A 17,380-nucleotide genomic window follows, 5' to 3' on the forward strand; every position below is an offset into this window, starting at 1 on the left:
TGCTGGAATTGAGGTGGGCTTGGGACAAGATCCCATACCCAGCACCATGCCAGTGTCACTTAGCATAGCCTAATCTTATTTTTTCTTTGCTACTGCTGCTGGCAAGAGAGGCCTGCTCCCCCACTGACCCCAGAAAGCTTACAGTATTCTTTTAGCATGAAAAAAAAAAAAAGTTTAAAAAAGATTACTGCTTTTCTATGCTGCTCAGGAACTGGAACCCAGCACACTAACATCTCCTCCTTCCTCAGCTATCAAAGAACTTAGGTTTTGTTCTGTTCCCACCAAGCCATAAACCGTTCACCTTAGGTGAGCTCTAAAATTCACAACATTTTCTCTTACGTCTCCTGGGAAAGTATGTACAGTTGTCAAAAAGAAAAAAAAATCACCCCCTTTAACTTACGGACAAAAAAAGTAGAAATACCATAACCTTTTATAGTAACCTTTTCATGTTCTGAGGCTGTTCCAAAAAGCCCCAATAGCTTTGCATTAATTTGGGAATTCTAACATGTTTGGAGGGATCACATAAGAATGACTAGAAAGAGTAAAGTATGTAAAAGCACCAATTTATTCTATTGACTTGTGGATGGAAATCATTCAAAAGAATTTGCAGGAGAAAAAGCAGAAGAGCTTTATGAGATGACTGCAGTATTGCCATGCTTAACAGAAAGTGATGCAGTGGTATCTTCAGTAGCCATACAGATTTAAACATACTTGTTCTTGCTTGGAAAGGGCATATTTCCAGCAACACAGCATCTCCACATTTATCAGAGAGAAATGAGAAATTTAAGAGTAATAACTAGCAATGCAGAGTGCCAGAATAAAACAGTCAGGTTTTCTGCAGCTCCAGCATCCATTCTCAAGATGCAGTTACTGATCCTGCTCCCACTCTCCAGCCTAAGCTTCAGCAGAAGCAGATTTTTGTATCCCGGTTCCTGCTGCAGAGGCCCCGGCTGTTCACTGCACAGGTGCTGCAGGTCCCTGTAGAGGGTGACAGCCCACAGCTGAGCCAGGAAGGGTACGTAGGCCTTAGGTCAACCCACTGTTTAGCATCTTGACAGCAGCACAAATGGGGCATGCTCATTCCATGTGCCCCAGGAAACAGCACTCTTTGATAATTTGACCTCTTTCCAAGACAAAGGCTCTCTCTTTAAAAGCTCACTGCAAGCAGTTACAGCTGTTCTGATTTGTAATATTTGCAGTGGAGCCAATGCCAGAGCAGCCAGTTAGGAGAGATTATGCAGGAACAGCCCCTGTCAGGCCCCAAGGTTGTCAAAACATGGAAGAGCCAAACTAAGCAGAAGCAGCATGCAAGGTATGCAGGAACCAGCTGTTCCTGGAGGTGAGCTCAGCTCGGCTCTCACAGGCTGGGCCAGGGGGAGGTTCCTGCTCCATTGGTAGCAGTGCTGCCATTGCCCAGCCTCACCAACAACCCTGCTCCTGAGGCAGGAGCAGCACCACAGCCAGCTGCTGTGTGCAGCAGGTGGGAACCCTGGCTCGCTCTGCAGCCCACGAAGGTGCAAACACGAAAGCTTTTCCTCATTTGTGTTTCTAAGTGTGCCTGTATCTGTGTTTATATGTGTTTGTGGCACTTGTATGCATGTGTGCATGTGCACATGTACACACACAATAATACATATTTTTCCTTGTATTCTGATAGAAAAGGTCTGCATTTGCAGCAGGTAAGAAAGTACCTCACATCATCGATACAATGCTCTGAGTTTGCTATGTAGGATAACTGCAATCAGGATACTCACTTTATCTTGAAGCTCCCTCAGGAGGAATGAGAGAGGTTGTCCATGGAGGCTTCCAGACTGAGTTGTGAGAGGCGTGTTGATATCAGCATGTGCATCCACCCAGATCACTCCGAGGTGTGGGCACTGCCGTGCATGGCCACTAACAGAACCAAGTGCCAAGCTGGAAGTACAGTAGCAAAGTCTTTAGTCACCATTTCTCCTTCAGAACCACTACAAGGACAATGGGAAGTCTCTGCAGCTTCACCCATGTTACATTTCCACACATCAGACATCTGTGACAGTAAAGGGAGCATCCCATACAAACTGCATGGCATGCTGCTGCCGTGATTCCAAGAGTAACTCTACAGGCCTATAGTGACAGATAAGCCAGAGTGCTCTGCTGTCTCTTCTGTCACCCTTCCCACACACTTAATCTTCACCTGCTCTAGATACAAACGCTCTAAAAAACCCTTTTATTATTCTACTCATGACACCTTCCCCCACAATTCCTTCTTACATGCCCTATCTTTTTGAACCAATTCTCAGACCAAAGGTTAGTTAAAAAGAGGAAAAATATTCATGTTGTAAGATCTATTGCAAAATTGTCTGTGTGTAGGCATTACAACCCCATCCTAAGAGGTGACAGGCGAAAGAGACACGTCACTAAACATTCAGCAATAAAGAAACTGAGCAGTTCGTTTTAAGGAACCTGATGACATAAACTTTCCCAAACAGGAAACCTCATTTGTGTGTCTACAGATCACAAACCAGTCTGGAACTAAGCAGTACTCTCTTAGGAGGTCAGGTTCTTGTAGCTGTCTTCTATGCTCCACCCTAAAAGCTCCTCCCTAAGGTATTGCCAGGAAATGACCCTGAGTTGTTCCCCCAGTCCCCCTTTTTTTAAAATTAAATTCTTGCACTCCCAAGTGTCAGCCTGCAGCATGAACCATTAATTATTTTTAGGTCAGCTCACCTGTGATCACCTCCTAAAGTCACACATCTGTGTCCGGCAGCTACTGCTCTGCTCACTGCATCAGCCAGCACCTGGCTGGCCAAGCCCACTGACCGCGGGTATAAAATCAGGTTGTTGTACAGTTCATCGTTGGGAACTTGAGTGAAATTCAAATCTCCAAAGTCGTGCACTTGGCATCCTGGGAACACAGCAACAAAAGGAGAAAGTGACTTATTTAAATAGCTTCCCAGGGAAATGTGCAAAATCAGTTGGGCAAGTATGAAAGGAACAATGGGAAAGGAACGGATCCACTTGACTATTTGCATGGGATGCAAACTGTCACAGCATTACAAATTAGAAAGTTTAAGACAACATTACTAGCTTAAGCTTAAGACAGCTTTAATTTAGCAATGAGCCATGCCAATCATAAAGTCACTTAGAAAGTTTGAAATTTTTATAATTATTTAATGATAAATTTTAACATTAAAAATTACAGCCTGTATTGCCATCTTCCTTCCCATTTAGACAGATTGCATACAGCCTCAAATTAGCTCAATTGCTCAAACATGTCTAGAACTACACATTTCACTACCTATACCTAAGTCCCAACAGTTATTTTACATTTTCAAGGCCTCCAAAAATCCAGGCACAAAAGTGCCAAGTTACCAATAATATAATTTTTTTACAGTACTTCCAGGCAACTCTATGGAGGATTCACTAGTGCTTTCTTAGGAGAATCTGTCCATTTTCTCAACACAAGATACTCTAGAAGGCATTTTAATTCTGGGACCTTGATCCCTAAGCTCTTTTGAGATCCTTTCATTGCCAGTTACAGCTTGAGTGGCTGTTGAAGTCTGAGAACATTCTGGGTGTAAAACTCAGCCTTTCAGAGACTCAGTTTGAGACAGGCCTTTCACTGCAGGCTCTGATGAGGGCAGTAAAGGCCCCAAGGTATTTACAGCTACACCAGTAGTGCCTTAATAAGACCATCCTGAATACCAGTCATGCCTGTCCTGTTTGCTCCTCAGAATCACTAGTCTGTTTGCAGTTCAAAGCATCCAGGCCAGAGCTTGACATTTTCCCTTCAGCCATTCTGTGCTTAATGGGGCAATTTAAAAATTTAAGGCAAGTCAACATGAAGAAACAGCCTATTTGGGGCTCTGGGTTCCCGCTTAATTTCCAGTAAGCCATTAGTTTAATGTCTAGGAAACTGGCTCTGTGAATTTGCTTGGTGGATATTGCACAAAAGCATAGTTGAGAGATACATGACTTTTATAACTTTAAAAGGAGTTTTGATAGGTGAAATGAATGAAGGAAAGTTATTGAGTCACTTGTGCAGATTCGGTGCTGGGAAGTTGGCAAGCACACATTTTATAGCAGGGACACAGCTGGGCAGATGCTGGGGTATTTGCAAATGTCAGCTGAGCACAGCTACTCAACGAACGACTGAATAAATGTCTCAACAACTCATTGAGAAAACACATTATTTGCAGTGACTCAAAGCAGTAAGCAGGACCATGACACACCACTCCCTGCTTTTCAGAAGGCAACACCAGTACCCAACAGCATTTTTTTCCTCCTGTAGACATTACCTAATTAAGCAACAGGATGAAGGCTCTGGAGTTTCAAGCCTATTTTGTTCAGATTTGAATGTGCTATCTATCTGATCTCTGTGTGACCACTATATTTTCTACCCTCTGTTTTATGCTGCTGCTGTGCAGAAGCAGAAAAAAGTTGTGAATTCCAAGATGTTCAGTAAAGGTTAAAAGTTTATTTTTTTATTTGTATCATCCTACAAGGCTACTTCTCCCACATACACACACTGCTACCCAGTCCAGCATTTCAAAGTTTGATGAAAGTACATGAGCATGCCTGGGAGACAAGTTTTGGAAGTAAGACTTCAATGGGTATCAAGACCTTTTGGAGATTCTTGTAAAAGGGAATAATATCTTTGATCTAATACCTCTGACATCTGTGGGGAATAAATCTGCAGTTGGGAGCCATGTGCAGTGACTAACACATTACAGAGTGTAGTGGAAGAAAGGACTACAAGTTAAGTGTTGTTCTCTCCTACAGGACATGCAAGCACATAACAGTACTTTTACCCATTAAAGAATGAAAAACAACTTCCTTTAATTCTATGACAAAGCTCCACCTTCAGATCAGTATAAAACAGATCTAAACATGCCATCTTTCACTGCACTTGAAGGAATCAGTTAAAATTCTCCAGGTTCAAGGCAGGCCACACATAGTAGATTCTAGCAAGTGTATTTAGAGAAGTAGCAAGTGTTCAATAATTTCTGCTTTACCCTGCCCTCCTCCAAGTTCCCATTGTAGGGCTAAAAGACTTGGTTCAGCTTCTGAGTAAAAAATCCCATTTGTTTCTTAGGATCACATCAGGTTTATACAGCTTAACACTTTTGCGGTCCAGAATTCTGCGATCTTGTCCACTTTTTGAACATGTGGTACTCATAATTCCCTCTTAATTATTTTCATAGAAAAGCCTAATGTCTGTTAAAGGTAATAGATGCCTTCACTTTTTGTTACCATCTTCTAAAGTTCAGATAGGCTTCATGAATGTTGTAGCAGTTTCTTTTCTCAGCTTTGTGCATCCCTTGTCTCTAGGCCCACTGTTTTTATGTGCTTGCAGAGGACAGCTCAAGTTTCTCAGGTTGATAAGGAATGTTTTTCAGCCAGCTATCCAAAGGCTAGCTGATTAAGATACAGTTCATCTCAGAAGTACACGCTAATCCAATACTCAAACGTTAATATCTTCTCTTACTATTATTTCTTTTAACTGTGCCTAGTATTTTGAAAACTAGGATTAAATGACCTTAGGGCAAAGGGAAAGCTTAGAGAATAGACAGTACACAGAGAAAGAAATTCACAGTACCTAGATACGCCATGTATCCCAAAGTGTGGGAAGTGTATACGCATGTGTACACACAGTTTTTCAGTTTGACCAGATACTAGAGATGAAATCAACATGCACATTTGTCTTAATGTTACTGAACAAAGAAAAACAGTTTAGTACATCAATAACTACTTTAATAATTTGACATAGCTTCTATTTATAGTAGCTATTAGTCTAAAAGACCTGAACTATTTTCCATTTCATCTGCCTGCTTGCACATAGATTTAAGTTTATTTCTTAAATCAAAGCTCTCTCATCTACATTATTTTGTGCACAGAAATTGCTCAATGGATAGACATGCTGTACTGCAGTGCAGTCTGGTGGATTTTGCTGTTATTTGGCCATTAGTGAAAGATTTTATAATCTACCTCACCAAGCAATATCCACTTACTTTCTTTGGTAGTTGGGACACACTTTATTTTATATAGATAATAATACTTTGTTTTTTAAGGTACTAATACAAACAAAACAGCTTTTTAAATCAGCACAGAAAGTTAACATGAAGACTATATGGGGCCTTTTAAATGACAATAGATTCAAGTTCTGAAAGGTAGAAAAAGCTATGGGCAGATAGGAAAGCCAGCTTCCTTACATTCATTAGAAAGCACAGCATCCACACGATTTGTCAGTGAAGAAGATCAGGTCTAGCCAGGGTTAAAGTTTTTTTAACTGAAACATAACCATAAGTGCCGGAGTAAACACCATAGACATTTTGCTAGTAACTAAAGAATATGAAATTAAATGTGATCAAGAGTCTTTTGTTTACACTTTCAAGCTCTAACAGAAATTATATTCAAATGAACAATATATGATGTTTGATTCATTAGTCAATTATCAACAGTGCAGGAAATTTATAATATCCAACATACAGGTCAGCTCCACCAACACTCTAGCTCAAAAGGAGATCCCTTTTTGAAGTGAGGAAAACAAAAAAGCAGGCCTGAATAATCTGTTACAGAAGCTTGAAAGAGATACAAGGGAGATAAAGGTGTCAATCTGAGTATGAACACACAGTATAGTTACATAACTAAAATGTGCATACGCACAACAGTCCTGTCAGAATGAATGACCAGCGTGGAAAGGCAGCATCTACAGTGCAATCCTCAGTGTTCAGTGCCCCCCCTCTGACTGTCATCAACAGAGGTGCCTGTGGGCATATTTCAGCCAAAAAATTAATAGATTAGCTTGAAATAGTTTGCATAGTAGATCATTCCCAGGTTAACTTCTTTTGACCGGACCAGGTTAGGGAAAGATCACAGAGGCATTCAAACTGCAGACCAGGGGATGGACAGCTGTCATTTATCCAGCCTGCACAGCCAGAACCTTACTTGTATCAGGTAGAACAAATCCACATTTTTCCTACTTAGGAGCCTTAGGCTTAAAAATAATAAATAAATAAATAAAAATTAAGAACATAGTTGAGCAAACAGTTCTGCATGCCTTTTCAAACAAGCAATGTATCACTGAGGCTCAACTCAGTGATGCTTATAACTGGGACATAAGATGCCTTTTAGCCAGCTGTATGACATGGCTGAAGTTCACTTCCTATCATAAGCAAAATACACACAGGTAGCCAGCAGTTACTACAATAATTTCCCTGCACAGATCTAGAGAATTTTCTTCTGTAAAAACAGGCAGCTCATGTCAGGTGGCATTTAACTGGAAAAATCTGGGCAGCAGCAGGGAAAGCCTCCCCCCCATCCTCCTCTACTCGGAAATTGCACCAGCAACAGAAGCAGCAAACTGATAGTGGGAGATTCAGCTTTCCAAACCCAAGCTGTTTGCTGACATTGCCCAATGGACACTCGCATAATAAATATAACAGTTCTCCGAGGCAGCAAACGGGAATCGGAACCAAAGCACATGGAATATGGGATAGAACTGATCTCTCAACACTGCTGGTTTACGCTGGGTATTTGTGAACTGGACATTAAAAAAGAGAAATCCTAAATGGAAAAGAATTCCTAGTGGGAAAATAAATCCTCTTCTGGGTGAACTACTGTCAAAAGAATCTGGAAATCCCACAGTTACTAGACCTTATTTCATACTATGTTATATAAAGCTGCTCATGTGAAAACATCATTCCTGTAAACTGTTTTCTCAGATTGTAGCACCATTTACTAAATCACCGCAGACACAGAAAGGCTTTTTGGGATGCAATGACTATTATGAACAACGTTTATAGGCAAACTTAACATTTTACTTCCCATGAATGAAACCAAGTCACCCTCCTTCTTTTCAGTATAAACCCATTGGCTTATGGTGGGGGTTTTGTAATCCTTTCTCAGAGACACTGTCAAAATGTTACACAACAGCAAACAAATGATTCAATTCATGATGACCAGTGCATACTGAAGCTTTTTTTTTAAAGACAGTTTTAACCCTCCAGAATTATCCTGAGCATGTGTGTGTGTGTTACAGCTACACGAACAAAGCACATACTTTCATTTTATATTAATAGGAAATTAGGCTAGCAAGATTCCCACTGCAAGAGACAGACTTCAGCAGCCTAATTTAATCATAACCCTCTTGCTTGGAAGTTCATTACACAGCATCTACTTCTCTTTAAACTGAGTAGGTGTCTGCTGGAAGAAATCTTCTACTGGATACAGGTATTTGATGACTCAGTAGATTTCTGTGTCCACTCTAAAATTTCACTTCCTAAAAGGCAAGTTCTTGTTTGAGCAATTCCTATCCTTTTATTTGAAATTTTGAAAGGTCTGATTTAAGACAAAGTTTCTATAGCTGTACATATTTTAAAAGCTTAATCTCCTACAAAAGCAACAAGCAAACCCAATTCCAACTGCTCCCCAAGTCTGTAGTCAAGATGTCCCTTGCATAAAGTGAGCCAAAATGTATTTTTCCAACCCCAAATCGAGCAGCCACCTCATTTCCCTTTGAAAACTGCTTATAACTTTAATCTCTTATGAAATTCAGTGCACTTGACCTTATGAGGTCTTCAAAAACATCAGTATCAGGTGTTGGGAAACATTTGCACTGTGGCTTGCATCAGAGAGAAGGGTGTAGCTATTGCATCTGCCACACCACCAACAAACCCTGCAAATAAGCTTAACCCAGACACAGTTCCTAATAACAGTGGGGTGCTTACAGCCGTAAGGAATCATAATGCCAAAAGAGCTTTCCTCAACAACAAGCACCTTGTGCTTTAGATTGTTACAGAAGTAAGCAGTTATTCTATTAGTTAACCCAGACACGTAACACTTGAGAGGAAGGGAGACCAGAATATATTAGAGATTGCTGAAGTTCTCTTCCTCTTACCAGCTGCAAGAAACTAACATCTGACCACTTCATATACAAATGAAAAATCTGGTGGGTTGTTGGTTTGGGGGGGGGTTTGTATTAAACTTCAGTGCTTCATTCCCTGCTTTTCAGCAGGTGGTGTTACAACAGAAATTTCCACCTTTCATCCAAAACCAGTCCTCCATACCATATTCATATAAGCATATACTTGCCATAGGTATCTTGGTCTTGAGAGTCCACAACAAGATATGGGATTAAAGTTTCAAATGAGAAAGCAGTAATAGATCATGTGCTCTGTAAAGCAGATCAAAACCCAACTCATTTCCTAAGTTTCCCCTCTGTCATCTCACTTTGTGCCTCCCCCTAGTAACTCCACTGCTTCAACAGCATTCATAGTAAAAAAATAAACCAGGATGTGATCTAAATTTACTGCAATCCAGAGAGAATTATATAGGTGCAAAAATTCAGGTAAGTTATGTATTAAAACTAATTTTATAATAATAATATCTAGGATGAAGGGTATCACTATAAAACCAAAAAAAATACAAAGCCCCCAAGAGCTCTGTTCATTGGTCCTTGAATCTAGTCTCCTTTCATTTAAAGATTAGGAAGAAATAATCAATTCAAATCAGGTTTTCCTGATCTTCATCAGCATAGCTTTAGTTTTAAGGGTATTTAAACTAAACTGACACACAGGACAATTACAGTTAAAGCACCAAGTGACATTTACCCCAAATTCACCAAGTTTCTTTTAAAGCCAATTCATACTGTGCAACCTTGAGTATGCACCAGCCAAATGGGAGAGGGAAAAACAAATATCAAATCAATGACTGACACAAAGCTTTTCATTCCAAAGCAAAACCAAGCAGATTGTATACTCTATGAGCATGGGGAAGGGAAGAGACTATCAGAACAAACTGACTGCAAGGGCTGCTCTGACTCTGTATGTTTTCAGTGTTGGCATTTTTCTCCTAACTTCAAGGCTACTTGTAATCATGCAAATATCGAAGGTACAACATTCCAAAGGATAAACCACAACTGCTGAGCACAGTTGTGCACAGCAGAGCCCACTCCCCCAGGGGAGCTTAGCCTCCCCTGCTCAAGGCAAGATAGCCAGTGAGGTCTGTTGGAAGAGGCAACCTAAAGACAGCCTCAGTGGAGGCCTCCTCAAACAGCCCTCCTCCAAAACCCCAGCAAGGCTCCTTCTGCCTGCCAGGTCATCAGAGCCACTTCCTGGCTGCCTTCCCTCACGGAGTGGAGCAGTACTTGCCCTTGATGCATTCTGACAACGGGCATAATTTCAAAGACTCCTTGCAAATGCCAGTTACAATCAGCCCCTTTGGCTGCGCTTTGATTTTTGACAAACCACTGATCTCTGAAGGTAACCAATCATGGTTAATCCACATTTGAGAGGTAAACAAGAATAGCAGAGTCTCTTGGATCTTTATCTACCTCTGTATAAATAAAAAGAGTTAATTAAGTCTAGTTCCAGAAATAAGTTGCAGTACTACATAAGTATGTTTTACTGCTATTATTAAACAGAATTGTTTGGGCATGCTTGTGTCTAAGGGAAAGGAAAGAGAAGAGGACTGCCAGTTACCCATTCTGTTTCAGGGGAAAAGGGGGAAGAGGGTGTGCCTGGGTGAAAAATGCATTCCTATTTCTGCTTTGTAGGGAAGAAGAATTAGCTGTTAGTCTGACCTCTTTATGCTATATCCAAACTGATTTTTTTCCTGAGAATGTTCCTAGCAAATGAATATTTACCTTTGACAATACTAGCACCAGATGTGATCAGAAATAAAAAAAAACATGAGCAGTAGCATTTCTTACCTCACCAATGCAGAGATCTAACTAAACAACATGCTGCTTAAATGCCAGGAGTTATTTAGAATTTTTCCTGTCTCCCACTTCAACTTTATCAATAGCAGAAAACATGAGTCAAAAAAAGCCAGATCTTGATGTTATCTATACAACAAATTTAGACTTTATTGGAATTCTAGACATTAGAGATATTTGACTGGTTCTACTAATGTCTTTACAAGTTTAAAATACTGAGTTTTGAAGAGAAACAACTGAGGTCAAAGCTAGTGCAAAACTAAGGTAGAATCTAATCCAAGAATTCAAGAATCCATTCCTGACAGATCTTGTTTCTAACATGTAAATCCAATTTTAATTCAACTACAGGGCAAGCAGAATGGTTTGTCAAATTCTCCAGGGATACAGGCAACTCTTTAAACACATTTACTGGATGGATTGATGAAAATTATTTTCCCAACAATGCAGCTGTCCCTCTTGCCAGTCCACATCAGCTGAATCTCAGCACCTATACTTATTTATGCATAATTGGTGCATAACTAAAAACCTGTTTATCTTCCTCCTAAACTCTTTACTGAAGAAGATTTAGGTGGAAAAAGATGATATGTAGAAGCAGCTGCCTCATGATTTATTAAGACTGATACTAACCATATGAGCTATCTTGGTGAGACAGCAAAGTTGAATTGCTATTTTTGGCAGCAGATGTCAATAGGAGTCCAATGGTTTTGGGCAAAGCAGGAGCGAAACTCCAGAGACATGGGGATTAACAGCTCCACGCCTCTTTTAGAGGAGGTTACTCCTTTCTGAGTCACTCCACTGACCTCATGAAACCTGTTACTGAGGAACTTCTTTCCGGTCAAACAGAAGAATGGCGATATGATGCTCATTCTCTCTGACAAATATAGTTCTACTCTGTGTGTAAGCCATGTCTCCACAGTGCACCAGCTTGTCAAGCCAGCAACTCAGATCCAAACTTTGCTAATCAATTCTACAGTAACCCAAATCCAAGCCTGACTAAGCTCAGCAACCCAGCTGCAGCCAGTTCTAAATAAAGACCAAAAAAAATTAATTCAACAATCAACATACAAGAATGAGCACTTGGGAAGAAATCTTACACGAAAGTTGTTTCCATGCTAGCAACAGCAGAGGAACTCTAAGTCACCTCAAAGGCTACTGTAAGATACAACAGCTATCTATTCAGTATTAAACTGAGTAAGGCCTTTCTCTCCTCAAGAGAGAGGACTAGGCAAAACTCTGGATTGGAGTTTGATCAGATTCTCTGCCTAATCTATAGCCAACAGGCGAGGCCTAAGAAATTCTCACTTTAAAATACTACATACTTTGCACTTTCTATAGCTTAGGCCAAATTAATCTGTCACCTATCTTCCCCACTCCTACCCAACAAAAATCCAAAAGCCTCCACATATTGCACCGATTTCTGTTTACTATTAGAGCAATACACAGCCCTACACACTTTGCACCCTTTTCTCCTCCATACCAAGGAGTTATGGGTCTCTGTTTTCACATAGCACTTTAACTTCTTTGGAAAGATGTCCTTTAAGGTGGTAATAGTTTAGTTTTCCTTAGGAGAAGAAGCAAAGCCAAAAGACAAACATTGCCAAGGTGAATAAAAACCCCACAGGCAGAGTCAGTTATATTTTAATTTACTCCTGCTAGACTTGCACACTCGCTGCTTTTGGCTTGGGAGATGGACTCCTGCTACAGTAACCCTGAGTATACCTTGAGATACTACCAAAAGGTGAAAGTGTTCTCTCTGCTTCTAACAAGGGGAAGCAGAGTCAAATTGGTGGTTCAGATTCATCTCTGACAGTCTGGTACAGACTAGCAATAACATCTGCCTCTGTGCTCCCTCCTCGGATTTCAGCCTAAGTGTAAATGAGCCGTTCACAGGCAGTCATTACTCGAAGCAGCCAAGAAGTTACCATACCCTGGAGGCATGGTCACAGTATCTTTCAAGGGAGAGATGCCCCCCCAAAAATAGAAATTGGAATAGCACCTCAGAACACTGCAATAGGACTACGGAAGAACAGAAATTAGGATAGGGTCAAAGGAACAATAAAATTCCCACCCAAATACAACAGCCAGTGAAAGCAAAGTGCAAAACAATGCAAAAAGTGGAAATAAAGATTTAGTGTTCTCACTTTCTGATATGGCTGGAGCACTGTCAACAGAAGTCATTAAATCAGGCACACATGTGGCTGCTTCATACTCAAAGTAACAAACAAACATAGTACATGCATCTTACTACCCAAATGCTACCTTTAAGAGGGCCCTCCAGAGCACCTTCATTTTATACAGGTTGAGTCGAACTTGAATTACAAATGGAAAATGAATAAAGCAAACTTTAAAATTTCAGACAAACAGAAGAGTCTGATCACCAGAAATCTCTTCCACTTGAAAGAAGGTGAGAGCAATTTTCAGAGTTACTGTTAATACAGGGGAATAATACCTCTTTCCCCCATCTGTACTTCTTTAGATGGCCCAGAATCCATCCTCACTCTTGTAGTGGGAAGCATCATTCCACATTTGGCCTCATACCCATTTTCAAACTTGTAATGACAAGAAAAAAATCAAGTTTGTAGCATTCTTTCATATCCAAGCAGGCAATGGAGGCATGTAACAAACACTTTCTACATGCACCCACATACACAGATCCTATTGTCACAAATGCCTCAGAACTGGACAATACAGATCAAGAAACACTGTACCTTAGACAAATGTCATTTCTTTTTAAAGGAAAAACCTGGTCTGCTGCAGTATAATTTGCCTGTTCCTGGAAAACAATCAAGACCCCAGGAAAATTATTAACTCTTGTAATAAAACAGATAAATAGAATATCCAAATTAATAATGAGAATCATACTGTGGCTCCATTCATACTGTGGCCTTCTTAAAAGTATGAGAAGAAAATTCATAGTGTTAGAAAGACAAAGGAAGCAGCTAAAGTTTTACTGCCAGTTCAGCATACCACAGGACTTCAAGTAATGGCACTATTATAATAGTACTGCAGCCAAAGCTATCCTGGCATCCCAGGGAAGAAAAATAAGCAGCCCACACATTAAAAAAAATTGTTTGTTTCAATTTACAACAAATGTGTACAGTACAAAAGGCTACGTGGCAGCATCCTCCTCCATCTACCACCCTCCCCTCAAGCAAATTGTCTTTGCACTGTAAACCACTCCTCTGTGTGTGCTGGTGACTGTCATCCTTTCAGGATGGACCCTCACAGCAGAACCTCTTCTTAAAAGGACTGCAGACATCAACACCACCTTAAAAAACAAACCAACCCTACCCCAGTGGAAGAACATGCCAACAATAGGAAATTGCAACTGCAGAAGGAAGAAATTCCAGAGCCTCTAAAAATTGTAAGGGAACAGCAAGAAACAGCTCCACATGCATTACTGGTTAATGAGTAAACAACCTGTAAGAAGCTAAACAGTGAAAGGATTTTTTTAAATTTAGTTTCGCTTGCTTCATTTCTATCCCCATAACATTTTGATACTGGAATCCAGAAAGGGCTTGAATTCCCCTTTCTTTCTGCCTTCTACAAGCCCCTGTTGAAGTGAGCTTGTGTCAGGCAAATGAGAGGGTTTTTTTCTCCTAGTTTTTAATTTTGTGGGGTTTTGTGGGTTTGGGGTTTTCTTCAAAGAATTCTTACAAACATTAGCTCTGAACCACTTGAAAGAGAACCCCAAGCCTTCCAGTATAAAATTCTATTACTGATACAAAATAATCTGCTGCCTACAGTCTTATTTAGAATAGCATCTTCCTTTCAAACCTAGAAATTTGTTAGTTTCAAATAAACTTTAGGTTCAGTAACTATTCCAGTACAAAGAACCTCTTTTAGATGCCCACTTCCACATTTGCTGAGGTTATAGATCACGTTCACTAGAATTCAAATATTGCCAAGCATGGAAAGTGTCTGTACTTTGCTCAAAACAAGAAAGGAAAAGAATACCTACTCATTTGGTTGCAAACTGGGACTTTTCAGCTTGTGAATCATAAGATATGCAGGATAAGCCTACAGGGATGCACAGAACAATTGGTTCTGTTTTGAAGAGTTCTTACAATTCAGAATAAAATTGCTAGAGGGTTATTAGACAATTATCTCTGTATGCATCTAAACTCCACTGACACTAACCACCCAGGGAGCACATATTGGTTCTTTCTGTGGTCCAGCCCTGCAATCCATCCTCATCACACCGTTTTCAGTAACACTTTTTAGATTAAAGTTTCTCCAAGACAGAGTTTAGCTTTACAAGTTTCTCTCCCTCGTGCCCTGTTTCTAGTAACTGTGATACAGCTTTCGGCAGGTCTCAGCTTGTAGAAGTAATAGATGTGAGTGCACATAATTAAGTGCATGGGTTTGCATGCACAAAAAGACCAGAAACAGCCCATTCACAGGGTGGTACTTGCAAGCGTTTTCGAAGCAAGACTTCAGACAAGACCTCTACACAAAACTGAGGGCTTCTCTGCAAAATTCTGAATTTCATCACCTGAAGGCTTTAGGAACAAGCTGCTAACGTACACGGAAAGAAAACGGAGAAAAAAAAAAAATGCAAAGCCCGTACTGTGTGAGAACCCGAGGATCACAGTTACTTGTCTGGATGCCCTGAGCGCACACAGCGCCCAAACGTTCCAAACAGCCTCTCGCTTCCCCGGCTCTCCGGGAGTCACCACGGGAACAGCACACGCTCCATGCGCCGGAGAAGCGCTCGCCGTGCCAGGGCAGGCGGCTCGCGGTGCGTCCCGCTGTTCCTGGGCAGCCGGAGCGCATCGCGGCGGGGGAGCCGGGACCACCAGCCGCTCTTTGTTCCGGGGACCCCGCAGGGCCCGGTGCGGCTCCTCCCGGTGCGGAATGCGACAAGCCTCTCCTTCCCGACGACGCCGCAAAGCTGCGGGCATCGCCGGCGCCAGGGCACGGTGCGGTCCGTGAGCCACTGGCGGCAGGACGCATCTCCCCCCACCCGCAGCGAGCGGCTGAGTCACGGTGCCCCGAGAGGAGAGGGGGGCGATGCGGGCAGCCCCGCAGCCCCCGGCGCCACCCCCGCCGCGCTGTGCTCACCGAGCCCGGCCAGTCGCTCCACCAGCCCCGCGGCACGGAGGGTAGCGGGACCGTGGTCCACTCCCCGCTGTTTCTGCAAGACAAAGAGGGGGGGGGGGGGGGGGGGGACGCGTCAGACAGCGCTGCCCGCAGCCAGGTATGCGAGCCCCGCCGGGGGAAGGGGAGCCGGGCGGCCGCGGCAGCCGGCGCCCGCCGCGATGCCCACCTGGCCCCTGGAGAGCGGGGCTCCCACCAGCGCCACGGAGTGCGCCCGCCTGTGCAGCCGGAGCGCCGCGTCGGGCTGAGCGCGGAGCAGGCGGGCGAGGGGCCCGCGCAGGGCCATGGCGGGGCGATGCTGCCGCGCGCCGCCCGCGCCCCGCTCTCTTGAGGGCTCCGCGCCGCCCCCCGCGCGCCGCGGCCCCGCCCCCCGCGCCCCCGCGCGGCCCGGCCAACGGCAGCGCGCGCGCACGGAGGTGTGTCCCGCCCCCCCGCGCGCGGCCCCGCCCCGCTCCCCCCGCGCGCCGCCGGGGTTTTTCCACTGCGGCCGCCTCGCCCCGCTGCGGGCTCGGCTGCCGGGCCCCGCCGGGCCGCGCCCCTCCGCCGCCTCCCTCCCTCCGCACCTCCCGCGCGGCGAGGGCGGCCGCTGTGGGAGCGGGGCCGGAGGCAGCGGCACGGGCGGGGCTCGGGGAACAAGCGGCGCCTCTCAGCCGGGCTCCCTGGCTGGCCATACTGAGCTCCCGGGAGCCTCCGTGCAGGAACGCGGCTCCGTGGCTCTACTGAAGAAAAACGCGTGACGCTCCTCATCTGATGACCTTGATAAAGCATTGAAGAGCCACCGCTCCAGCACCTGCCTCGAATATTGATCTCGGAGCGTCGTGGCCTGAGACGATTCTCATGTCTCCGGCTGTTCCTATTCGAGGCGCATTTGAAGGACGATTAACAAATTATTTAAAAATGAGTGAAAAGTCCCCACCTTTACCAGCTGTGAAAAGACAGCAGGACTCCCACTGTCAAATGTGCAGTCTTTACGTACAAGCTTGAAAGAATGGCTGACAGTCCATGAGATGACAGGGTGCAACCATGGTTAAACAGAGACTTGCTAGTGACACACACAAAGAAATCCAAGCATAGTTTTGCTTTTTCCTCTTAAGATTTCCAAGTTCTCCTCCTGTCTCTGTCTCTCAGTAACTCCCCATGTCTTGTTAATGTGAATTATTGTTACCACTCCTCCAGGAGCTCATGTTTCTTTTCCCTCCTGTTACTGACATCACTGTTCACACTGCTTTTACCTCTTCTACCCGCTACTCTGATTTTTTTTCCCCCATCTCCCTGTCCCCACCTCCGAAGCTGTCATACCAGCTGTCATAACTCCTGTTTTTTTACTTTAGTCCTTCTCACATGCCATTTCAAATCTTTCTTCCCTCTTTAAAAAACCTGTCACACTGTTTTCAATTTACTGGGTTTTTTCCACTTTCATTCCATCTATGAACTTCTTTCACACTCTTTTGAACTTCAATATTTTCTTCTCCATTTCTGCAGTTCATTGTTGGCTATTACTTTTTTCCCCTCCAGGCCAGCTCACCTTTCCTCTTCAGTTCTCCAGCCCAACCCTCCACCTGGTCTCTTGTGTCATAGTGAGAT

General features: G+C 43.2%; 1 protein-coding gene across 1 annotated transcript in view; it reads right to left on the minus strand.

The window, feature by feature from the left end:
* Nucleotides 1–16,101, minus strand: part of ARG2 (arginase 2) — a 20,993-nt gene extending 4,892 nt beyond the window's left edge. Inside the window, exons 1-4 of the mRNA XM_048307391.1 lie at nt 15,966–16,101; nt 15,761–15,833; nt 2,707–2,884; nt 1,755–1,914 (exon numbers count right to left, since the gene is read on the minus strand). Of these exons, the coding sequence (XP_048163348.1) occupies nt 1,755–1,914; nt 2,707–2,884; nt 15,761–15,833; nt 15,966–16,082 (528 nt within the window). The 5' untranslated portion in view covers nt 16,083–16,101. The remainder of the gene's footprint in view (nt 1–1,754; nt 1,915–2,706; nt 2,885–15,760; nt 15,834–15,965) is intronic.
* Between the last annotated feature and the right edge of the window lie 1,279 nt (nt 16,102–17,380).

Source organism: Corvus hawaiiensis, chromosome 6 (genome assembly GCF_020740725.1).
Source record: "Corvus hawaiiensis isolate bCorHaw1 chromosome 6, bCorHaw1.pri.cur, whole genome shotgun sequence".
NCBI classification, from domain to species: Eukaryota; Metazoa; Chordata; class Aves; order Passeriformes; family Corvidae; genus Corvus; species Corvus hawaiiensis.